General features: G+C 40.8%; 1 protein-coding gene across 1 annotated transcript in view; it reads left to right on the forward strand.

Moving 5' to 3' along the window:
- LOC128381681 (thyroid hormone receptor alpha-B-like) overlaps positions 1-26193 on the forward strand; it is a 47155-nt gene extending 20962 nt beyond the window's left edge. The window contains exons 3-8 of the mRNA XM_053341722.1: positions 852-952; positions 3130-3277; positions 4399-4604; positions 20549-20695; positions 23680-23938; positions 25054-26193. Of these exons, the coding sequence (XP_053197697.1) occupies positions 852-952; positions 3130-3277; positions 4399-4604; positions 20549-20695; positions 23680-23938; positions 25054-25304 (1112 nt within the window). The 3' untranslated portion in view covers positions 25305-26193. The remainder of the gene's footprint in view (positions 1-851; positions 953-3129; positions 3278-4398; positions 4605-20548; positions 20696-23679; positions 23939-25053) is intronic.
- Positions 26194-26472: the final 279 nt, after the last annotated feature.

The following is a 26472-nucleotide window of genomic DNA, read 5'->3' on the forward strand; positions in this document are numbered from 1 at the left end:
CTGTAATTAAAGAGGACTTTTTAAAGACTCAAGCACATTGCACTCAGGATTACAATAAACTATACTAGTGTTAAACTCAATTAAACTAATATTAAAGGGCCTGTTCGTAAAATTTTGACAACATTAATTTGAAATATACTCTCACAAAACTAAAAAACTAAGAAGGATGAGGTAACTAAAGTGTGCATTTAGCTCTTCTTAACCATAATTCAAACTTTAAACCTGACTTAAAACTAAACTATACATGCACTTAGTGAAAGTCTTGTTTCTGCTGACCTCCAGTGGTTTAACTTCTCACTTTGCTGCAGTGACTCAGAGATGTAGGATGAATTATAATGTATATGTGGCAGTTTCTTTTGATGCTATAGTGTTGCAAGACAAATACAGAGAAGAACCGGTCCAACTACTGTACTGTATGTCTATGTTAAGATCTTGTTGAGGCGTGGCCATAACTACCATTGTATATTGCTTGTTGTGTGGAAGCTTCTCATTGGCCAAGAAGATAATGCATTCACATATGATGATATCAGAAATCTTTCAGGAAGTGAGATAGAAGAGAAAAAGCTCATGATTCCAGCTTTCAATGTGTTTATTGTGTAGATGGCTCATGTGAAGTCTTTCCACAGCGGTATTAAATCATGTATTGGAAGGACATGTTGGCTGGGTAAAAGTGAGCTATGCATTAATGTGACAGAAGGTAAGGTGGTGAATAAATCATAGGGTTGGGGGGAGAGTGATTGGATAATAGTGTGGTGGACAGAGGAGGTGTATCCAGGATGTCTTGAATAGCAGTAGATCAATAAAGAAATCATTTTAAACAGATTGTAACCTTGGTAACTTTGTGCTTTCAGGGTACATCCCCAGCTACCTCGAGAAGGATGAGCCATGTGTGGTGTGTGGTGACAAGGCCACAGGTTACCACTACCGCTGCATTACCTGCGAGGGCTGCAAGGTTCGTCTGCACGCACACACACACACACACACACACACACACATAAAACCTCACTTTAAGACACACAAGCTTCATATCCAACACATAATGTCTACCATAAAAGCTGATATGCTGAACAACACATACTCACACACACTCTGATACACACACACAATCACTCGCTTCAAAGTATGCAAACACAGGCAGAGACGACCTATTGATGTATATGAGACCTGTCAGTCTGTCACATCAGCTCACAGCCTTGTCTCATCTGTCTTCCCTGCTGTCACTTTATTGTATGATTAGTCTGCTTTTGTTCCTTTTGTTCATCTGCATGTTAATGAGTGAAGTGATACAGAAATAAAGACATTATACAATGAAATAAAGTTGCATAAATGAAGTTAAGTGAAGAATAGCTTTAATCTAATGCTGTCATAATATTAGGATTTAATGGATTTGATGGATATAAATTCACTTTGATGAACTTATTCCTACACTATTGAATTCTCAACAATGTTAAAATTGATAGAAATTGTCTCAAACTTGGTAGAAATTAGATCATATATTAGATTAAACATTTGATTTCCAAAATTGTCACATAGATCACATTTACATGCACAAGATATTCCAGTTTTTTGGCTTTATTCCAAAAAAGGCATGGCAAGGTAGGGCGGCTTTATTTATATAGTGCATTTGATACATGAGTGAAGTGATATGGAAATAAAGACGTTATACAATGAAATAAAGTTGCATAAATGAAGTTAATTGAAGAATAGCTTTAATCTAATGCTGTCATAATATTAGGATTTAATGGATTTGATGGATATAAATTCACTTTGATGAACTTATTTCTACATTATTGATTTTCAACAATGTTAAAATTGATAGAAATAGCCTCAAACTTGGTAGAAATTCAATCAGACAACAAATTAGATCATTTACATTTACATGCACAAGATATTCCGGTTTTTTGGCCTTATTCCAAAAAAGGCATGGCAAGGTAGGGCAGCTTTATTTGTATAGTGTATTTGATACACACGGGTTACTTAATGGGGCTTTACATAAAAAAAACAAAAGATTAGATGATTTAAGAATCAAAGAATTGGAAGCATAAAAACATATTGTTAATATAAACATACAACAACCCATTATAATAAAAAGAAAACAAGCACAACTGAAGAGTAAAAATTGGAAACATGAAAACAAATTCTTTTTAAAAACCTCAAATATGATAAAAAAGAAAACAAAGTACAGACAAATAGAAAAAGAGAAAGAAAACAAAAAAAGCTAGACTAAACTAGAGCATAAAATATGAGAGTGCAGCATAAAAAAAAGAGACAGCATTCCTACTAAGATGTTTACATGGGTAATGAAAATTAATATTCCCCCAATATTCCCGTTTACATGCGGAGGGTTTACAAGGCTTCCCCTCTGCTGCAGTGGAAACGGAAATCAGATAATCTCCACAGGCTGTGAAGTAAACCAGCGAGGTGATAAACATTAGAGAGCTTCTGCCTGATATTTAGAAGGGATATCGATTTGACTGATATTCTAAATTTATATTTAGAGGTACATCCAATACCTATGTTGATCCTCCGCTCTGTGTTTTTTTTTTTTTTTTTGTGCGTGACACCGAGTCATCATCATCGTCAGTCAGGATAATAACAAATCCCATCTGTGCCCGTCGTCGTGGAGAAGGCTCACTCTTGTTTTTTCCAGCTCTCCACTCTCCACTCTCCACTCCTCTCTCGCTCCTCTCTTCTGTCTGCCTTCCCTTCCTGCTCCAGCATTTTCGGGTTTGTTTACAGCAGACAGAGCCGAGCGTAAACAGGCAAGAGGCCGTGTGTTAGCAACTGTGGTTAAAACCCCTCAATTATATACATGTCCAAGAATGCCTCCTTAAACCTGGATAACATCAGCATATATCCCACATGGAATATGATACATGACCCCGTATCATATCTGTCATCGTATTGGGAGTAATAATGGAATATTAGTGTGCATGTAAACATAGTGGCTGTAATGAGGAGCAACAAGCTGACACTCAAAGTTTCTTTTATTTATAGATTCTCTGTTTTCTGTCTCTCAGTGCATTTGCTTCTGTGTGTGTCCATCCATCCATTCATATCTCTCTCTCTCTCTCTCTCTCTCTCTCTCTCTCTCTCTCTCTCTCTCTCTTATCCTCTCTCTTACTGCAGGGTTTCTTCCGTAGGACCATTCAAAAGAACCTCCACCCCGCCTACTCCTGTAAGTACGATGGCTGCTGCATCATCGACAAGATCACCCGCAACCAGTGTCAGCTCTGCCGCTTCAAGAAGTGCATTGCAGTGGGCATGGCCATGGACTGTGAGTGCTGCATACACACATTACATACAAAAAGACATGATATTAAAATATTAAAATAATATACAGAGACATGCAGGAGCTGTGGTATGAAGTCTTGCATGAATCACACTGAAGAGAAGATGATATTTTATATAGTAGTAATGCAGGAGAGATAAACCATGTGGGGGCTTAATATTGTAACTTTATATTTATTGTTAGGCTTTACGCCAATCTGATGGGCTATATCAGATCGGCCGATATTTAGCATTTTATGCAATTAGTGAGATCGTCTGTAATGTCTTAATTCACCGATGCGATCAATGACGTCAGGTTGAAACTTTTTGCAGATGCTCCCGTTGCATAGATTGCAGATGGCTTGTGTTTTATCTGTCTCATTTACTCTGAAGAAGAAGTTCCACACCACCGACATGTTATATATATATATATAATATCTATATATATATAATATATATATATAATATCTTTACATGATTTCCAGTTAAAAACTCCTTATTTATCTTCTACTGGTCCTTTATGCAGCCGCTCAGTTTAGCCTCTTTCTGAAACAGGCCGTTTTAGCTCCTGTCTCTTTAAGGCCCCCCTTAGCAACCAGCCTAGCAACCACGGAACATATCCCTTAGCAACCAAAGCTTCTACATAAACTAACTACAGTAGCAGGATTTCACTTCTTTTTCTCCTTCTTTACTCCAAATCTTCAATTTCTCAAATCACATCCGTCCATGTTGGAGCTGAAACGATGTGACGGACAATAAAGTTTTTTTGAATCTTGAATCATGAGCTGTCGGATTTGAACAAACATGTGGGTGTTGTGGGCAGACAGATAAAACACAAGCTATTTGTAATCTGTGCAACACTAAAGAACCTCGTGGGGAAGCATCTGCTAAATGTTTCAACTCCACAAATGTACCTGGATAGGGAACACGAGGAGGAGCATGCTGAGTTTAAGAAACAGAGCGTGGACAAAGAAGACGTGATCGGATCGGTGATCGGTTTATTTAAACTCACTGATTGGTGATCGGCCCCAAAAATCCTGATGGTGTAAAGCCTAGTTATTGTAACAATGTGCAATATGCTTATTACATATCTCTCTTTCCCTCTGCCTTCCTCTTATCTCCTCTCAGTGGTGCTGGACGACTCAAAGCGTGTTGCTAAACGGCGTCTCATCGAAGAGAACAGGGAGCGACGCAAGAAGGAGGAAATGGTGAAAACCCTCCAGAACCGTCCAGAGCCCACGGGGTCCGAGTGGGAGCTGATCCGCCTGGTGACAGAAGCCCATCGACACACCAATGCTCAGGGCGCCCAGTGGAAACAGAAACGCAAATTCCTGGTAAGAAGCGCTCAATACTTAAATTGATTACAGGCATATGAGGCATTGTACATTCTGTTAGCTCTGAAAGACAAACAAAGAAAACATCAATTTGTGATTACAACAAAAGGAAAATGTCAATAATAACACTGTCTCGTCTCTCATATATAACAAGACAAGCAAAACACTCTCTAATTAGTTTCACAAGCAACTCAACAACCTTGATGCATTTTTCACAACTACCTAATTAATAAAATAATTCAGAAAGAGAACCAAAGCAGCAAGTGTAAAGAAAAGGATGATTTAATGCAGGGGTGTTAAACTCATTTTCATTCAAGGGCCATACACAGCCCAATTTGATCTCATGTGAGCCGAATCACTAAAAAGGAAGGAAGGATGGAAGGAAAAGAAGGAGGAGAAGGAAGAGAATGAAGAATGAAGGAAGAAAAGAAGGAAGGGAAGATCGGAAGGAAGGAATGAAAGATGGAAGGAAGGAAGGGAAGGAAGGAAGGGAAGATCGGAAGGAAGGAGTGAAAGATGGAAGGAAGGAATGAAGGGAAGAAGGACAGATGGAAGGAAGGAAGGGAAGATTGGAAGGAAGAAATGAAAGAGGAGGGAGGAAGGAAGGGATGAAGGCAAGGAAGGAAGGGAGGGAAGAAGGACAGATGGAAGGAAGGAAGGAAGGGAAGAAGGACAGATGGAAGGAAGGAAGAAAAGTAGGAAGGAAGGATGGAAGGAAGGAAAAGAGAAAGAAGGAAACTGGGCCGGATTGGACCTCTCGGCGGAGAATCCCATATGCTCAGGACAGACTAATGGAGCACAGATGTAGCTTACATAACAGTCAATGCCAGATAAGACAATCAACATTACTTCAAATAATAACCTTACTTATAACTAAATGATGTTTGTCTGTTGTTATTAAATGATGACATAAATTGGAAATGTCACAAAAATGTAAAATCTTTGCAAATATACAATATTCAAATATGGCCTTAACACTACTACTGCCAGTATTAGTTTGCTGGTAATACATCAGAGTGTATGAAAATTGAATTTGGAGTCCCACAAAGCTCAATTTTATGGGTGTCAACTTTTTATTTTGTATAAAAGTGACATATGTGAAGTGTCAAATATATTGCAGTTCATTTTATTTGCAGATGACACGATTCTTTAACTTCAGGAAATAAATTAAAAGCTTTAGCAGAATTCACTGTGACTGAAGTGGTCCAACTTAAAAGATGGTTTAGTGAAAACAAGTCAGAAAAGCAATACAACTTCTCCACTGTTCACATATTATTTATATTGGCATACTTTAGCTACTCTGTAAAAGTGTTGAGCAACACGTACTAATGAAGATTTAGCTGAGTCACACACATTACCAGTAAATGTAGTTGTTTATTTTTAGTTCAGTGGACAAAGACCAGAGAAGGAAATTTAATTTCAAGCATCAGTATGCACGCTCTAATTTACAGCAGATGTGTATTTCCAGTTGTTGGCGTCAAACTGTGGAATTCTCTACAAAACCATTTAAAGGGTCAAATAAATATGATTCAGTTCAAGAAGCGTTATAAAGAAAGTATAAAGTATGAGACCATATGAAGTGTTCAGGTAATGGGTTTCCTTAGTTGGTGGTGATTGGTATTGATGGTATTGGTGGTATTGGTGGTTAAGTCACTACAATTGACAGACCATTGGAATAGAATTTTTTTAATAGAAGTTTCTCTGAAGAAAAGCACATACGATGGAGTGATGAATCTTTCTCTTTTACTCAGTACACGCCAGCATGGAGAAGGACACACAGTCGTTCTGCCAAGCAACAACTAGTTTCAGCTTTTATACAGAACCCTAACCCTCCCAGTGGAAATTTGAATAAGACAGGGTGACAAAGTAATAAAGTACAACAAATGAAGTCGTAAAGTAACAAAAGACAGAAACCCTTCAAACCAGGGTTAAATATAGTTAACGAAAACTAAGACTGAAACTAAAACTAGCAATGAAAATATGATTTAGTTAACTGGAATTAAAATAAAAACTACAATTAAAACTAAATAAAAACTATAATGAACAATGTAAAACTAAACTGAATTGCAGATAAATTCAGCTTCGTTTTAGTTGTTGTTTCATATTCTCCCTCGATTACTTCCTGTCCTGCAGCAGCCATGGTTAAAGAGTGAAATTAAAAGGACTTATATATGATATGATAAACCATATTTGGTGTCACATATTCTTTTATCCTTTTCAGCTTCTACAAGTCAAGGCTTTCTCTTAATACCTGAAAAACTAAAACTAAGACTAAAACTAAATAAAAACTAAACTGAAGCTAGTCAATTCCTTCAAAATAAAACCAAACTAAAACTAGTCAATTACTTCAAAATAAAACTAAACTGAAACTAGTCAATTCCTTCAAAATAAAACTAAACTAAAACTAGTCAATTCCTTCAAAATAAAACCAAACTAAAACTACTAAATCACTTGATGAACTAACTAAAACTAAACTGAAATAAAAAAGCAAACTGAAAAACTAAATAAAAATAAAAACTAAAGAAAATTTCAAAACTATAATAACCTTGCTTCAAACACCACTGATATCATTTGCTGACCCCCTACTAGGTCAAACATGGTCAGTTTGCTGTTAATGTCTTATCAAGTATAACAAAAGGCCTGTGGCTTAGGTGTTTACAGTTGTTACAGCCCACCTGACACAATGAGTCCCTCATGACAAAAAAACTCCCTCACACCATCTATCCCTGTTGTTTATAATGTTTTGAGTAAGGGGCAAGACTAATAGGATTGTCTTCTTCCTGCTGCTTTTTCATGGAATTTGTCAATTGGGTTGTGTTTTGATCGTGAATGGTTTTTATTCCTTCCTGGAGCCGTGCATTACCCTGAGCAGAACAAATAAATATGATTCAGTTCAAGAAACGTTATAAAGAAAGTATAAAGTATCAGACCATATGAAGTGTTCAGGTTATGGGTTTCCTTAGTTGGTGGTGATTGGTATTGGTGGTATTGATGGTATTGGTTGTTAAGTCACTACAATTGACAGACCATCTTTTCCTGTTGTTTATAATGTTTTGAGTAAGAAGCAAGACTAATAGGATTGTCTTCTTCCTGCTCCTTTTTCATGGAATTTGTCGATTGGGTTGTGTGTTTCGATCGTGAATGGTTTTTATTCCTTCCTGGAGCCGTGCATTACCGTGAGCAGAACAAATAAATAATGAATGACTTGTGTAATCATCCCTCATTGCACAGGAAAACAGTGTGTGTGTGCACAGCTATGGCTATAGCACCAGCACAGATGTTTCCCAGGGAAAGTTTAATTGTTCGCCTTCATTGTCTCATGGAAATAAAGTTGGCTGAAGTTGAGGTTTGTTGACAGTATGTCTGGTCCTCTGACTGGTTGTGTTTCCTGGCCCTCATGTCCTCTTTATAGCATTGTCCCAGCATTCCCAGATCAGCAGTTCACTTGGTGTTATAAAAATAGCTGAAACTACAAGAATAAACTGGAATAATCGTTGAATTATTCATGATTGTTTGAGGACATACCCTGCAGGATGATTAGAGGCTGGTTCAGTCGACACACACCATCAGCAGCAGCAGCGAGTACGCCAGCCAGCAACCTCCAACACTTTGGTATCCACCACTAGTGCGGCTTCCTTTTTTCCTCAGCCGCAGCCGCAGCTAACGAGGGTAACACCTTCTCACCTTTCTCCACCAATTTCTCACATAAAGCACGTCTTAGCTTAGTCTCTGCTCTCCAGGCACATGAACATCGTAATGGTTAGCCGCAGTTAGAAGAAGAAAAACTACTGACCAAACTTACAGCGGATTGAAGCGAGAAAAGAAAACAGACGAGATGTGTCCAAGAAGACCTAACACGAATAAGCATCGTCTTTCCCTGAGTCCCTAGCAACCACAAAGACAAACAGCTTAACATAAAGAAAGTTGGTTTATTTATTTGCAAAATGAAATGATGCAGAAAGAGCTCGATTTAACTTCAGGGTGGACAAAGGCCAACATAATAAATCTTAACTGTGAAGTAACCAGTATAACCTCACACAAAGAAACCAAATGTCAACAATTAGCATAATCATCTGCCATTATTAAATCCAAAAGAAGTGAACATTAACATCATTAAACAACATCATGAGTAGGCGGATCAGGAGCAGAGGGAGATGGGAAAAAGCCTTGCACATGTGTTAAGGTTAGGGTCAGACTTCCAATCATTGCCTTTAACCCTCCTGTCGTCCTCCCGGGTCAAATTGACCCCGTCTCTTTTGACTGTTCCTTCTTTCCTTCCTTCCTTCCTCCTTCTTTCTTTAATTTTTCCTTCCTTCTTCCCCTCCTCCCCTTTTTCTTTGCTCCCTCCACCTTCCATCCTTCCTTGCTTCCTTCCTCCATCCCTCCTTACTCCTTTCTTTCTTTCCTTCCTTCCTCTTTTCATCCTTACTCCTTTCCTTCCTTCCTTCCTTCCTTCCTTCCTTCCTTCCTTCCTTCCTTCCTTCCTTCCTTCCTTCCTTCCTTCCTTCCTCTTTTCGTCCTTACTCCTTTCCTCCCTCCTTACTCCTATCCTTCCTTTCTTCCTTCTTTCCTTCCTCCTTTCCTCTCTCCTTACTCCTTTCCTTCCTTCCTTCCTTCCTTCCTTCCTTCCTCCTTTCCTCCCTCCTTACTCCTATCCTTCCTTTCTTCCTTCCTTCCTTCCTTCCTCCTTTCCTCCCTCCTTACTCCTTTCTTCCTTCCTTCCTTACTCCTTCCTTCCTTCCTTCCTTCCTCCTTTCCTCCCTCCTTACCCCCTTTCTTCCTTCCTTCCTTACTTCCTTCCTCTTTTCCTTCTTCCTTCTGTCCTTCCTTGACCTGAGGACAACAGGAGGGTTAAGTAAAACATATTCTAACACAAATTACAACCACTGTAAGAACAATACTGTTACTAACACTGTGCAAAAAACCATAAAATAAATTTACATCATTTTATTTTTCATGCCCCAGTTTCATAAAACTTTTTCCTTGGATAATAATTTGTGTGTGATGTTCTCTAAGGTATATATTACTCCTTCTCATGAATATATATATAAGACACATGACACAAGGGTGCCTGCTTTAGTGTTAGTGCTTCAATTTCACATCTCAACCTAACCTAACTGAACAATAGACTATGTCCTCAAACATTCAAGCTAATGTCATGAATGATAGGGTTTCATTTTATCTAGCTGGCAGAAAGCTGAGTCTCTGTCCTCATATTACTGTCAGTGTAGCTCTCTCCATGGCTTTATCGCTCCATATTCCCCTGCTCACTATTTCTGTTTCCCTCCGTCTGTGTCTTCATTTCTCAGTGTCTCTCAGTTCTCTCCACTATTTGAAAGGTTTATTCATCCTAATCCCTCTGGGCTCTTAACCAGACCTAATTCCCCTCATAGTTTTCATTCACACCTCGACTCCCTATTTTGGCTTTAATCTCTTTCCTGTCTTCATTTCTTTGGTTCCTTCCTCGCTGTCCCTCGGTGTCTAACCTTACTTTCCCTTTATTTAAACATTAGAAATCTACATGAAGGACCTGTTAGGTTGAGGTTGGTTTTATATTGGAAAAATAATGGGGGGTTCATCTGAAGAGGGGTTGAAAGTCCTTGTGGTCTAATGGCAGGTATTGTGAAAGAAGTTGCTAGGCAACAAGAAGGAAGTCCCCAGGTGTGGTTGGAAGGGGGCCATGTGGGGATTAGGTGAGGAGGTGTGAAGCTTCAAGTAGAGAAGACAGTCATTTCCTTATGGGAGAAAAGATGGATTTGAAGCTGGATTGTGTTTTTTTTTTTAGTTTTTGGAGATTTTGTGTGCTTGAATCCAGATTTAGGTTTAGCACCATGGTTACAATGTCGAGGGTTACGGTTAGATTTGAGTGTAAAGACACCAGATTTTCTTCCTTGAGCAGGGTTGAGTAGAACTGTGTAGAAACAGCCAATCTCAGCCTCGAGCTTGGTTCATCTAAAAAGGATAAACAGTCCCATTTCACACAGTCTTTCCCCCTCTAATGGGGCTCTGGAGTCTGTGGCTACTGAACTCTGAATATCTAAATTTACATGCAATGCCAACCAGGATGAGACCATTGAGCCTTGTGGGTACAGAGGCTATAAAAAGGGCCACCGCTCGCCGTCATGCACTGTACTGTACTTTTGCTCCCAGATGATGACGACTCACTCAGGGATGACTTTGTTCGAATGATGCACCGATTACAGTCAGGTCAAGCTGAAACGCTGCAGTCATTTGATAAGAAGAAGAAGAAGATATATACTGATAAAGTGCACTAATGGTTAAATTCAATAGGTTAGACAGCCAGTATAATGCTGTCTACCTAAATAAACACTTTTAACCCTCCTGTTGTCCTCGAGAAAGGAAAGAAGGAAAGGAAGGAGGGAGAAAGGAAAAGAGGAAGGAAGGAAGGGAGGGAGGGAGGAAGGAAGGAAAGAAGGAAGGAAGGAAGGGAGGAAAGAAGGAAGAAGGGAGAAAGGAAAAGGGGAAGGGAGGAAAGAAGGACAGAGGAAAGAAGGAAGGGAGGAAGGAAGGAAAGAAGGACAGAGGAAAGAAGGAAGGTAGGGGAAGGAACGAAAGAGAGAAGGAAGGAAGGAAGAGAAGGTAACAAAGAGGGAGGTAGGGAGGAAAGAAAGAGGGAGGAAGGAAGGAAAGAAGGACAGGGGAAGGAAGGAAGGAAGGAAGGCAGGCACATTCAAAACAGACTGGGTCAATTTGACCCGGGAGGACGACACAAAGCTTAACTGATGAGTGAATGACTTTGTGATGAAAAATAAAGAAAACTAGTGGTCCATTTATATCCTAAAGATGAGCGTAGTTAAATATATATATAGAGTCCTTATGAAACATATTCACCTGCACTTGGATCCTAATGCATCCATGATATCATCTATTAAACTCATAAGATCTACCAACCATTTACTTGATAGGAAACCAATTTTTGCAGCTTAAATCCATCGAGGCATGGAATCACCCAAGTCACTGCAAATGTAGGAAATGATGATAAGGATGTGGGTCCATATAGATAATATAAAGCATTACATCGTTACATGTCTCCTGTAGATAACTCAGAGCTACATTCATGTTAAATGGAGTCTCACTTGGGTCCACTGTTAAATGTGGGAAGGGCATTTGAGTCAATCCGCTTGTCATGCTTTGAAAGGGTCTACTTTAAAGTGTTATATTGCCATGAGTGAATGGACCCGGTCAGCTATATTTTTTAAGGATCATATTGGCACTTAGCTAATGGTTTTTTTGACACTAAAAAAGCCCTAGGGGGGGGTTTTGGATTTTTCACAGCTGCTAAGACCGAACTACCAACACCACGTCGAGAAAAACCTGCTTCACTCATGTGTCTTTTCCATTGTTGTGTAGCTTGGCTGAAAACTCACTAAGCCTCTAAAATCTGCAGGCACACACACACACACACACACACACACACACACACACACACACACACACACTGAGCCTGAGTTACAGTTACATAGTGTTCTCCCTCTCACAGTCTGTGGTCAGGCATCTGGAAACAGCTTTTTACGAGCACAGATTCTGTTCATACGGCTGTGATTTTTGTGTATGAGCATGTCTGCACATCTGTCTAGAAGCAGTCCCAATATTTAGTTCTAACTTTGTATTAAAATGCATTAAAAGTGATTTGTGAGTATCTTATCAGTGAGGCAACAGTCCTCTGAAGCATATCCATATGTGGTTTAATATGAAACCTAGTGTGTTTGTATCTATGTGCATCTGTTAGTACATATGTATACACTTACTATTGTGAAACATTTAATAGGGCTAAAATTCACATGATAAAAATAATCGAGTATGACAGCAAAAATGGCTGCAGGATGCTATGTGCTCTTACTCCTTCTATCCTGGGAGTAAACGTTTTACTTTTCACACTCCAAGTCTTTTATTTCCTTTTCCTGGCCAAGCAAAGCAGTCTTTTAAATCACACAAATCTCCCCTTTTTTTTTTTTTCGATCCACAGTCGTTCGCTGTTGGTCTCTGAAACATTTCTCAAACAGCACAGAGTCGACCTGCAGGCTTCAGATGTTCTGCTCAGCCATTTAAAATCTGTATGAGGACTTCTATGGCTTTGGTTGAACATAGATAGTCAGATATATTATCAATTTATTCCGATCAATCTGGTTTAGATGTATATTTTATTGCGATTGAGCTTTTTCTTTTTTCTTTTTTTACTAAAAATGAGTTTTGAAGCCAGACACAAAATAGCATCTTTCAAAATAGCCATGGGGTAACTGCTAATGATCAACCACTCTGTCAATCTCCCACTGATATATCACATTTTATTCCTTCCTTCCTTCCTTCCTTCCTTCCTTCCTTCCCTCCTTCTTTCCTTCTGTCCTTCTTCCCTTTCTTCTTTCCTTCCTTCCTTCCTTCCTTCTGTCCTTCCTGTCTTCTTTTCCTTCCCTTCGTTCCTTCCACAAAATAGCATCTTGTAAAATAGCCATGGGGTAACTGCTATTAATCAACAACTTTGTCAATCTCCCACTGATATATCACATTTTATTCATTCCTTCCTTCCTTCCTTCCTTCCTTCCTTCCTTCCTTCTGTCCTTCTTCCCTTTCTTCCTTCCTTCCTTCCTTCCTTCTGTCCTTCTTCCCTTGCGGCCCGTGGGCCACAACCGGCCCGCCTAGGGATCCAATCCGGCCCACTGTCCTTCCTTCCTTCCTTCCTTTCTTTGTTTGTTTATTTCTTTCTGTCTTTCTTTCTTTCTTTCTTTCTGTCTTTCTTTCTTTTTTCCTTCCTTCCTTCCTTCTTCCCTTTCTTTCTTTTTTCCTTCCTTCCTTCTTTCCTTCCTTCTGTCCTTCCTGTCTTCTTTTCCTTCCCTTCGTTCCTCCCTTCCTTCCATCTTTTTAATGATCCGGCCCACATGAGATCAAATTGGTCTGTATGTGGCCCTTGAATGAAGATGAGTTTGACTCCTCTGCTTTATATAGACTCTGTGATATATTGAGTTACAGAACCACATAAGATAAGAACCACAGTAAGAATAAATAAATAAATAAAACCAAATTAATGAAATACTAACATATTAAAACCCTAAGCAATTAAAACTTAGAGCAAAGTGAGTCAGCTAAAAAAAAAAAGGAAGTTGGAAATATAATAAGCTTAAATTAAAAATGTAAGTGTCCTCGGGGGTGAAAATGAGGCAGAGTGTCAGAAACTAGATTTTCCAAGTTCAGTAAAAATAGTCGACACATACAACAAATCATAAGACAGTAAAAAACTCACTTTCTATGCATTATGATTTCCTTCCTTCCTTCCTTCCTTCCTTCCTTCCTTCCTTCCCTCTTTCCTATGTCCTTCTCTCCTTCCTTCCTCCCTCCTGCCTCCCTCCTTTCCATCCATACTTCCTTCCTTCTTCCTCCCTTCCATCCTTCCTTTCTCCTTCCATCCTTCCTTCCTTCCTTCCTTCCTTCCTCCTTTTCTCCTTTTCTCCTTTCCTTCTTTCCTTCCTCCTTCCTTCCTTCCTTCCTTCCTTCCTTCCTTCCTTCCTTCCTTCCTTTCTCCTTTCATCCTTCCTTCTTCCTTCCCTCCTTTCCTTCTCTCCTTCCTTCCTCCCTCCTGCCTCCCTCCTTTCCATCCATACTTCCTTCCTTCTTCCTCCCTTCCATCCTTCCTTCTTCCTCCCTCCTGCCTCCCTCCTTTCCATCCATACTTCCTTCCTTCTTCCTCCCTTCCATCCTTCCTTCTTCCTTCCTTTCTCCTTTCATCCTTCCTTCCTCCTTTCCCTCCTTTCCTTCCTTCTTCCTCCCTTCCTTCCTTGACTCGAGGACAACAGGAGGGTTAAAAAGTGATGTTATACAATTAATTTCCTTCATGTATAATGCATTTTAATGAAGTTATAATCACATCCAGTATATGAGCCAAAATGTACAGTTCATAGCACACAGGCCGAACCATCCATTCTGATTAGCCACATTAAAACATATGGAGCTCATTTCTCTTCATGCGGCGCTGCTGGAGCAAACTTTTCAGAACTAATCCATCTGATAAAAGGTCAACAGTTGAAACACGCTATGTAACTGTTGAAACTGCAGTAAAAACAAAGAAAAAGTTACCCCCCCCCCCCCTTTTTATTTTCTTGATTTACAGATTGTCAATTGCCAATGTGTACTGTGTTTCCTGTTGAAGTCCAAATATCTTCTCTTTTTTTTTTTTTGACTATTTTGGCTTCTTAGAGAGCTTGATACTATTGCCCCATAATGGAAGGAAAGGAAGGAAGGAAGGACGGAGGGAATACAGAAGAAAGGAAAGGAGGGAGGAAGGAATGAAAGGAGGGAGGAAGGAAGGAAAGAAAGGATGGATGGAAAGGAGAGAGGAAGGACGGAAGAAATAAAGAAGGAAGGGAAGGATGGAGGAAATAAAGAAGGAAGGAAAGGAGGGAGGAAGGAAGGAAGGGAGGAAAGAACGAAAGGAGGGAGTAAGGAAGGGAAAGGGGGAAGGAAGGAAGGAAGGATAGATGGAAAGGAGGGAGGAAGGAAGGAAAGGAGGGAGGAAATAAGGACGGAAGAAAAGTAGGAGAGGGAGGGAGGAAGGAGGGAGAAAGGACAGATGAAGGAAGGAAAGAAGGAACAGCCAGAACAGACAGGGTCAATTTGACCCAGGAGGATGACACGAAGGATAATAACTTTATCTCTCACTGTTTTAATCCAAATATCTTCTTCTTCTTTTTTTTTACCAACTTTATAACACTCATAGAGATCTTGATACTATTGCCCCATAATGTTGAAGCTCTCTGAATAACAAGCACAAACCTCACCAGCTCTGCAGGCTAGTGTTTTCCCTCTGTGCCAGCCATTCACTTAAATAAGCAAACAATAACTATACATAAGGGAAGCCATAAGAAACCCCCACAGGCCGAAGATGGGAGGAATATTCACAAACACCATCACACACATATAAACACACACATACATCTCTGTCTGTCTGTGTGAACTCGTCTTTTTTTTGTAGCTATGTTGCAACTAAATGTGTCTTTTATTGTATCCTGATGGACTCAATTTACCTTCTTACTACCTCACTGCTTTAACCCTCCTGTTGTCCTAGAGTCGAGGAAGGGAGGAAGAAGGAAGGAAAGGAGGGAGGAAGGAAGGGAGGGAGTAAAGGAAAGACGAAAGGAAAGACGGAAGGAAGGAAGGAAAGGAGGGAGGAAATAAGGAAGGAAGGATGGATGGCAAGGAGGGAGGAAGGAAGGAAAGGAGGGAGGAAATAAGGAAGGGAGGAAGGAGGGAGTAAGGACAGATGAAGGAAGGACGGAGGAAATAAAGAAGGAAGGAAGGTGGGAGGGAGGGAGGAAAGAAGGAAGGAAGGAAGGAAGGAAATGAAGGAAGAAGGAAGGAAGGAAAGGAGGGAGGAAGGGAAGGAAGGAAAGGAGCGAGGAAATAAGGAAGGAAGGAAGGTGGGAGGGAGGGAGGAAAGAAGGAAGGGAGGAAGGAAGGAAATGAAGGAGGAATGAAGAAGGAAGGAAGGAAAGGAGGGAAGGAAGGAAGGAAGGAATGAAAGGAGCGAGGAAATAAGGAAGGAAGGTAGGAGGGAGGGAGGAAGGAAGGAAAGGATGGAGGAAGGAAGGGAGGAAGGAGGGAGAAAGGACAGATGAAGGAAGGAAAGAAGGAACAGCCAAAACAGACGGGGTCAATTTGACCCTGGAGGAAGGTTACTTACATACTTTATCTCTCGCTGGTTTAATCTTTTATGTTACAAATTATAATCTGCTTTAAACTCTGTGATCCTTACATCAAACATCCGCCTGTGTACATCTACCTCTGCTTATCCTCTATCTCTTATAGCTTTGTTGTAGTGGGCGGGGGTGGGGGGGTGGCTTGGGGTGAAGGCAGAAATCTCGGCTATCTCAACACCTGGACAAACAAAACCCATAATGTTTATCTTCATGGCTAGATAACAGCAAGAGATACGTGAGGAAATAACTTCCTCCAGAATGGTTTAAAGCAACCTGCTAAACAACGTGAGATAAAGAGGCTTCATTCATCTCTGTCATCTGGGTCAACTGTCAACTGGTGACATGCTGTTTGTTCTTCTAAGCTGCTGTAATTGAGACTATAGCATGTGTCCATTCAATTCAAGTCAATGGGATTTCCTTCCTTCCTTCCTTCCTTCCTTCCTTCCTTCCATCTTTCCTTCCGTCCTTCTGTTCTTCCTTCCATATTTCCTTCCTCCCTTTCTTTCCTTCCTGTCTTCCTTTCGTTCCTTTTATCCTTCCTTCCATCTTTCCTTCCTTCCTTCTGTCCTTCCTTCCATATTTCCTTCCTCCCTTTCTTTCCTTCCTGTCTACCTTTCGTTCCTTTTATCCTTCCTTCCATCTCTCCTTACTTCCTTTCTTCTGCCCTTTCATCCATCATTCTGTCCGTCCATCATACCTTTCTTCCCTCCCTCCCTCCTTCCTTCCATCTTTCTTTCCTGTCTCCTTTTCCTTCCTTCCTTCCTTCCTTCCTTCCTTCCTTCCTTCCTTCCTCCCTTCCTTCCATATTTCTTTCCTCCCTTTCTTTCCTTCCTGCCTTCCTTTCGTTCCTTTTATCCTTCCTTCCATCTTTCCTTACTTCCTTTCTTCTGTCCTTCCATCCATCATTCTGTCCGTCCATCATACCTTTCTTCCCTCCCTCCCTCCTTCCTTCCATCTTTCTTTCCTGTCTCCTTTTCGTTCCTTCCTTCCTTTTTTTCTTCCCTCCTTCCTCCCATCTTTTTAATGATCCAGCCCACATGAGATCAAATTGGACTGTATGTGGCCCTTGAATGAAAATGAGTTTGACACGCCTGCATTAAAGGACTAATAATAAAAAAAAGGAAAAATGCCTCTGACCCTGTTTGGGAATATTTTGGGTTTAGTCTCTTATTAGCTACATGATTTTATTCAGCTGCTGGTCATAATCTCCGTTAAGCTCACTGATGTTACATTACAAGTGTAATCAGATCCTCCAGCAAGAATCTATAAAAGAAAGACACTTCCTTTTCCTATCTATTCACTATTCTGTGCCATAAGTATAAGAATAAGTAGGCCATAAGTATTTAAACTAACCAAGACTTGTCTAAGTAGGCTAATTACATGTGAGACACGCAGCTTGGTTGGCTAGACAATCTCATACATTACACCGTATACCCAGGTGACGAGTCAAAAAAAGAAGGTACGAAGGTATGAAAAAATAGATATGTCGCCCAAACCTACTGAGAAATTATGCAAAATTTGTTAAAAAAAAAAGAAGATGAAATAATTACTTAGATGGACTGCAGCAAAGAAAATCATTGGTTTCACTGCTGGAGGTCATTTTCGCTTTTTTTCATTTCTAGTGTTGAGAAGAAAATAGTCAAGACAGAGCGACACTAGTGTTAACCCTCCTGTTGTCCTCGAGAAAGGAAGGAAGGAAGGAGGGAAGGAGGGAGAAAGGAAAAGAAGAAGGGAGGGAGGAAGGAAGGAAGGACAGAGGAAAAAAGGAGGGAGAAAGGAAAAGAGGAAGGGAGGGAGGAAGGAAGGAAGGACAGAGGAAAGAAGGAGGGAGAAAGGAAAAGAGGAAGGAAGGAAAGAAGGACAGAGGAAAGAAGGAAGGAAGGAGGGAAGCTAACAAAGAGGGAGGGAGGGAGGAAGGAAGGAAAGAAGGAAGGGAGGGGGAGAAGGAAGGAAGGAAGGAAGGTAACAGAGGGAGGGAGGAAGGAAAGAAGGACAGGGGAAAGAAGGAAGGAAGGTAACAAAGAGGGAAGGAGGAAGGAAAGAAAGAGGAAGGAAGGAAGGAAGGAAGGAAGGTGGGCCGGAACGGACCCCTCGGCTGGCCAGTTCTGGCCCACGAGCCGTATGTTTGACATCCCTGCTTTAATGTTATCTCCACCATCTTCCTCTACCATCATTAGAGACTGACCTCAGGTGGCTCGTGCTCTGCTCAGCATCTCCTTATCATTTTAATAGAAAGAGGAGCATGTGTGGATTTTTTGACGGGGCTAGAAAATGATACCCTGGGGGGTTTCTAAATACCTCAGCGTTACCATCACACACCCTCTATACACCTCCAAGTCTATCGCTCAGCTCCCGAGCTCTCAGCCCAGGACTGAATAAGTTTGCTCTGATTTATGCGCCGCTGATTTACGCAGCCCCCTCTACCTCTTGGATTATGATGGATGATTGCTTGTGTGAGGTGATTATTCTCATACTTTTATCTCATCCCCATTTATCGTAGAAACTCCCAGCTTGAATAAATGACTCCGGCTTCGACACACTCTTTATTCACCGGAGGATAAAACAATATATTTTCCTGAATATACACGACTCTGTAAACACACACTGTATGTATTGATGATGTGCAGCTCCCTCTCTGCAGACCTCCTAAGTAAGTGCTATCTGCCTGGTGACATGTCCCATTTCTTTCACAGAGCACGATGCCGCTGTCCTTATCTGATAAATTGGTTTTAATTGTCTCCCAAGGCAAGTGAGCACTTTGTAGAAGGGAGAAAAAGGGTATAAAAACCATTTAAAGCTGTGTTGTTTCCTCCTTTTTATTCCCTTCAAAGCTCCACACCACTCTTATCAAGTCTTCTATACTATTATTTTATTCTTTTATGCTTTTTCTTGTCTAAGAACACACCCTTACCCTTCACTGTAGCTTGTTATAATGCCCTCTATTGTAGTTTAGTGCACTCTATTTCTTGCCTTGTAAACTCTGCTGTGTTCTTTATTCTACCCGACTCAATTATGCTCCCCTCCTCCTTTTCTATTGTAGAATATTTACTTTCATGTTTCATTTAAATGATAAGGCTGGGCCAAAACCAGCAATGTATTATTGCCTCTCTTCTACTACATGACTTCCTTGTACTATACCCAAACTCATTTATTCCCACTGAAGATGTAACTTATACATACAGCTCACAAATATTTGTTTTTTATTAAGGGTCTGTCATTTCCAACAGCTGGGTACTGTAGTTTTTAGCTAATGTGACTTAAACAGAAGGAAATAGTACATTTGTTGGGGACTATTTTCAGCTGCGGATTAATACCACAATTATAACCAGCAAATTATTATTGCCTCTTTTCTACTACCTGACTTCCCACTGAAGATTTAAGCTGGGCACTGTAGTTTACAGCAAATATGACTTAAACCCAAGGAAATAGTGCATTTGTTGGGGACTATTTTCAGATGCGGATTAATACACATTTTGTGATATTCTGATGAGCATAACCAGTAAATTATTATTGCCTCTCTTCTACTACATGACTTCCTTGTACTATACCCAAACTAATGATGTAACCTAAACATACAGTTCACAAATATGTTTTTTAAAGGCTCAATAATTTTCTAATTATTTTGGGCACTGTAGTTTTTAGCTAATATGACTTAAACAGAAGGAAATAATGCTTTTGTTGGGGACTATTTTCAGCTGCGGATTATTACCAGCACTTATAACCATCAAATTATTATTGCCTCTCTTCTACTACATGACTTCCTTCTACTACCTGACTTCCTTGTACTATACCCAAACTAATTTATTCCCTCTGAAGATGTAAGCTGGGCACTGTAGTTTATAGCAAATACGATTTAAACAGGATATAGTGAATTTGTTGGGGACTATTTTCAGCTGTGGATTAATACACATTTTGTGATATTCTGATGATAAGGCTGGAGCAAAACCAGCAATTTATTATTGCCTCTCTTCTACTACCTGACTTCCTTGTACTATATACTACAAATATGACTTAAACAGAAGGAAATAGTACATTTGTTGGGGACTATTTTCAGCTGCGGATGAATACACATTTTGTGATCTTATGAGTGTTTAGAGCACAAGCTTGGTGACCATATACTGTATGTGGGATTGTCATTAGATCTAAGTGGCACTTTTTTTTTTTTTAACCACCATCTGTTTATCTTTAATGTCATTAATCATCCTCCTACGTTTTCTTCTCTTTTTTTTTCAATTTTAGCCAGACAAAATTGGCCAGTCCCCCGTTGCCCCGACGTCAGACGGAGACAAGGTGGACCTGGAGGCCTTCAGCGAGTTCACGAAGATCATCACTCCTGCCATCACCCGTGTCGTTGACTTTGCCAAAAAACTGCCCATGTTCTCTGAGGTGAGTGGCCCTTAATGGTCCTGTGGAGCAAAGTGAGCCGTGTGGGAGTCTGACAGAGAGAGAGAAAGATATAACACATACCAGAGATAGCCAAGCTCCTGGCTGGCTCTAAGTTGGGTGTGTTTGTTGAGGAAATGTGAGATTTAGAGGGTCGATTTTTCTTCTGCTTCTTGAGAAATACCACAAGAGCATGCGGCACAAGAGTTGTAACTTAGTAGATTTTTCTATATAATTTCATTTTTCCCAGAATAATCTAAACGCTGCTGTGTGTATAAATATATGTGGAAGCTTCCTTTTGTGCTCCAGACAATCAGAGAGGGACTCCTGCTCTCGCTAGCCTTGTCTCAATTAGCAACGTGTAATCATGTGTCTTGTCTCTGCTGCTTGTAATGAGACCTTGTGTGATTGGATAATTATCAGGGTGGCTGAGCTATTGTGTGTGTGCGTGTGCATGTGTGTGTGTGTGTGTGTCAGAAAGAAAGAAAAGCTACGTGATTGGGAGCTGGGGCGTAATGAATTACAGGAAGTAGAAAAATAAAATCGCATTTTGAGAACATAAATCACACTTTTGTAGGTTTAAGTCATCTTTTTTTTTTTAAATCAGCATATTTCGAAGTAGAGTTCAATCACTTTGTAAAATAACACTATTATTATTGTATAAATAATTACAATTATGATGGATGCCAGTATTCAAATGAGCAAATGAGTGCTGGATATTCTATTGATTAATAAAGAAACTCAACAATTTCAGAGTTTTAATATTCCAAACACCGAAGCAGATAATTAGTCATGTTCAATATGTTCTGTTTAACTCACAATATAATCAATTATGAAAAAAGGCCTTTTTAATCTGGTGAAAGACGGAGAGGGAGAAAACCTGTTCAGCCTGCATTAGATCTGTTCATGCCGCCGCAGTGAATGACTAATAAGAATGCACGGAAACAAAAGCCAGCACTCATCCAGCCACTAAAAATTAGTCTTATTGCTTTTGTACAAATTGATGCGGGCCCCGTAAATGCATAATAAGCGTTTACTTTGAACGTGCCCTGCAGCTACAAATTTATAAGACAAATCAAGCCAATGAATGCCAATTAATCTACTCAGCAGTCGAGAGCAGTGAAATAAGAAACTAGCTGACATTAAGGTGAGATTTAATTCAGCACACCGGAGTCTGTAGATTTAATCAAATGAGTTTCAACCCAGAGATTCTAATATCCATGTAAATCAGGGTGTATTAGTCATAATCTTTGTTCATCAGTAAAAGTAAAAAAAAAAAGAAAAAAGGAAAAGTCGGCTGGTTTTCAACCCATCATCATGCCCCCCCCTCTCTCTCTCTCCCATCGCCTTCCTCTGCGCCACATCTGGGCCTTCCTCGCTTCACTATTATTCCTTTCCCCAGCTGAGCTTCCTGTGATTACTCCCTCATCCCTATCATTTGTCTTCACTTAATCTTTCTTTTAAGGGGACGATGATTCCGGTTTATTACAATTCGGCTATTTCGTGAAAAAGTTAATGGGTGAGATCTTGGGGAATGTGGCGACGCAGCTAAAAAATAAAAGTCAGACGAGGCGGTTAACAGGAGCGCTCCGACGGTCGGACACGCTGTATTAAACTTGAATTATCCTTTTTAAAGGTGGGTGTCAAGAGCCAGGATCAGGATCGAAATTCCAAATAGTGTGCGTAAGAAGTGGGAAACGTGACATTATTACATGATTATAAAGTTCCTGAAAGAGTCGGAGGGGAATTTTGGAGCTACTACGCCTCCATGTACGTCATCGCTACATCAGTGCACATGTATAATGTTTACAGTATGGTGGATGAGGCTGCGGAAAATAAGGTTCCTCCCTTATTTTTCCTGGCCTCGGTGCTCCAGCTTTTGTGATTCCTAGTCATAAACACTCTACTCAAGCAAAATGAAGTCTACAAGTGCAAACATTTCACTTGTGAATGGATGAGAGAGATTATTTTCTACTTAATTCTTCTTCTTCTCTCTCTCTCTCTCTCTCTCTCTCTCTCTCTCTCTCTCTCTCTCTCTCTTTCTCTCTCTCTCTCTCTCTCTCTCTCTCTCTCTCTCCCTCTCTCTCTCTCTCTCTTTCTCTCTCTTTCCCTCTACTCACAAGCATTGACCTTTTACTCTTTAACCCTTCTGTTGTCCTCAGGCCAAGGTAGGACAGGAGGGAAGGAAAGAAGGAAGGAAGGAAAGGAGTAAGGCGGGAGGGAGGAAGGAAGGAAAAGATGAAGGAAGGAAGGAGAGAAGGAAGGAAGGAATGAAAGGAGTAGAGGGGGGGGAAGGAAGTAAGGAGAGAAGGAAAGAAATAAGGAAGGAAAGCAGGAAGGGAGGAGCCTAGGAATGAAGGAAGGAAAGGAGGAAGGAGGAAGGAAGCAAGGAAGTAAGGAGAGAAGGAAGGAAGGAATGAAAGCAGGAAGGGAGGAGCCTAGGAATGAAGGAAGGAAATTAGCAAGGAAGTAAGGAGAGAAGGAAGGGAAGCAGGAAGAAAGGAGCCTTGGAATGAAGGAAGTAAAGGAGTAAGGAAGCAAGGAAGGAAGGAAGGAAAGAAAGGAGTAAGGAGGGAAGGAGGAAGGAAGGAAGTAAGGAAGGAAAGCAGGAAGGGAGGAGCGTTGGAATGAAGGAAGGAAAGGAGTAAGGAAGCAAGGAAGGAAGGAAGGAAGGAAGGAAGGAACAGTCAAAAGAGGACAACAGGAGAGTTAAAGTAAATTTAGGAGAGTTGGGATGTATTTTATTGTATGACTATTGGAGACGTACATGATCTCATTTAGACAAATTAAGCAGCTTCAATCTGCTAAAAATCAAAGTGTTTTTTACTTCTAATATATTCTGGTGTTGGTATTCTATACAAAATATTTCAAAAGTAGTGTCAAAAGTGTTTTTCTTTATTTATGCTTTGATTTGGAGGTTTTATTGTTATGTCAAAGCCTTCCAAACACTGTCCATATAATAAAACATGTACCTCTTCCCTCCCCAGCTGCCTTGTGAAGACCAGATCATCCTGTTGAAGGGCTGCTGCATGGAGATCATGTCGCTGCGAGCTGCTATGCGCTACGACCCAGAGAGCGAGACGCTAACGCTGAGCGGGGAGATGGCGGTGAAGCGCGAGCAGCTGAAGAACGGCGGGCTGGGCGTAGTGTCGGACGCCATCTTTGATTTGGGCAAGAGCTTAGCGCAGTTCAACCTGGACGACACAGAGGTGGCCCTGCTGCAGGCCGTGCTGCTCATGAGCTCAGGTCGGTGTCCGCCAGAGAACTCCTCACGCTCTTATTCTGAAATTTGAGAATAATGCAGGAGTTTTTTATTGGAGGATTTCAAAGTAAATGTAATGTAAATGTACATTTTTGAGTCTTCTGTGTTCTTCCAGACACACAGCTCTCCATGACGACCCTTCTTATTACTAGTCATTGCCCGTTGAGTTCCTCTGTAGGTTTTGGAGCCTGAATCAAAAATGTAATCGTGGCTTGAAGATAAAAGTCAACATCACATATTTAATGTTAAAAGCAGGAAGTCTGAAGAGTGAGATGTGAAAAACAAGAAGCTTTCACACTCAAAGCTGTTTTTGAACTCTTTTTTTTTTGGTTTGAGAACACATAATATACTCTCAGTTTTGGATGCAAATAAAGAAATATAGTCTATAATGTTGGCCTCTTGCAAAGGTATCAAAGTGATAGATTATAGCATATTATTAAAAAAGCAGGAGAATACATATAACCAAATATGTGAAATTAAAGTAGGAAATAAGATAAGATGAGTATTCAATATGTATATTTTAATTATTTAGGAAAGAATATGTTTTTAATTTAATGCTTCACAGATCTCACTTAAGGTTTGTCTAACGCTGCTATTGAATTTATTTTTATTATTATGATTATTATTGATTTAATTAAGGATTCAGACAATGTGTTTATGTAATACTGGGCTCTGTATTCAGAAAACACTATCAACCATAATGCATGACAGTACATACGGCATATCTTAATGCTAATCGTGCGTGATAACACATGAAAGTGTTCACTGAGCTGACTGATGATCAACATTTCCCTGCCTGGATGTTGACATGTTGTCAGAAATTATACTGAACTGATGATTGCTTATGCACTCATTTGCAAATGCTCTCCGTCCCTCCTCCACCTCCTCCCCCGCTCCTTCTGTGCATCGCTCATCTTCCATATCTTCTCCCTCTTCCACTCCCTTCCTCCTCTCCTTACCCCCTCTCCCTCTCCCCCCTTCTCACTTATCTTTTCCCTCTCTTACTTCCATCTGCTTCCACCCACACCCACTCCTCCTCTCACCTTCACTCTCCCTATCCCCCCGCCTCCTCCTCCTCCCCCTCCCCCGCTCCCCGCAGACCGCTCCGGGCTGACCTGCGTGGACAAGATCGAGAAGTGCCAGGAGACCTACCTGCTGGCGTTTGAGCACTACATCAACTACCGCAAGCACAACATTCCCCACTTCTGGCCGAAGCTCCTGATGAAGGTGACAGACTTGCGGATGATCGGGGCGTGCCACGCCAGCCGCTTCCTTCACATGAAGGTGGAGTGTCCCAACGAACTCTTCCCGCCTCTCTTCCTGGAGGTCTTTGAGGACCAGGAGGTGTGAAACTCAGTTGCCACCACGCAAAGGGAAGCGGAAGTTTGGGGCAAACTGGGAGATGGGAAGGGCCATCATGTTTAATGGGGGAAGGATGGAGGGAGAGTCCTCTTGGCAGGAATCTGCATTTCTCCGACATCGTATTCACAGTTTTGTGGTTTAAAAACTGGAAACAACAAAAACAGAAACAACACACCAGCAACAGGAGTCAAGCAAACAGAGGATTTTGTTTTTTGAACACCCTCTCCTCCACCTCTTTCTCCTCCTTATACTTACCCCTGTTTTAAAATCCGTGTGGGGGCCCTTCTGTCTGAGCATGATGTCTTATCTAGTAAGAGTTGTAGCCATTTGCCAAGACACGTACACAAATACACACAGCACATGCACATACACACACACACATACACACACACAGCCGCAGCCTGTTCCACCTCAGTTCCTCAGAGCAGCGCTCTTAGCAGGGGTCCACCCCCCCTCTCTGGTTCTTTGTAGCGGTCACAGATACACATCTGTTTTGAAGCCCGTGTTTCCAGCTCCCATGCTGGCCAGCACCTCACAGTATTATTTCTGAATAAGTGTTAAGGCAGTAATTCAGAAAATATGGACAATAGTGACATATTATTGCTCACAGTCACGCAATCAGCAGACACTGCACATTGAAATTTCAGCAGATGCTTTTTGCATTACTCTGGTGTATAATTGCTGTAGTGAAGCAGAGCTACCAGACCTACTTATTTTCAATTCCTCAAATCAATCTGAGCCGTTACAGCTGTTTTTGGAGCTTCTTCTTTTTAGATCCCAGTGAAACCGGTGCTATATTTATACAAGGCTACTCCAGTTTTATGAAATTGTGTTGTCTACCTTTGAAAAACGTGCAGACCATGGCTCCATATCTACCTTCATTTTTGTCATTGGACCGGCTCCTGTGACATACAGTGCGCACGCACACTCGTACACACACACACACACACACGTACACATACACGTACCTACACGCACATGTACACACACACAAAACACACGCGCGCAACACAAACACGAGCAGACTTGCCTTGTCATTGTCCGAGTTGCTTGTGCCAGCAGCCTACCCTCTTATGAATGACAATTAAGCCCTTCTCTCTCCAAGAAAGAAAGAAGAGAGGGGATTAGGAAGAGGGACACTTTGAAGGAGAGAGGA

This window comes from Scomber japonicus, chromosome 20 (assembly GCF_027409825.1).
Source record: "Scomber japonicus isolate fScoJap1 chromosome 20, fScoJap1.pri, whole genome shotgun sequence".
NCBI classification, from domain to species: Eukaryota; Metazoa; Chordata; class Actinopteri; order Scombriformes; family Scombridae; genus Scomber; species Scomber japonicus.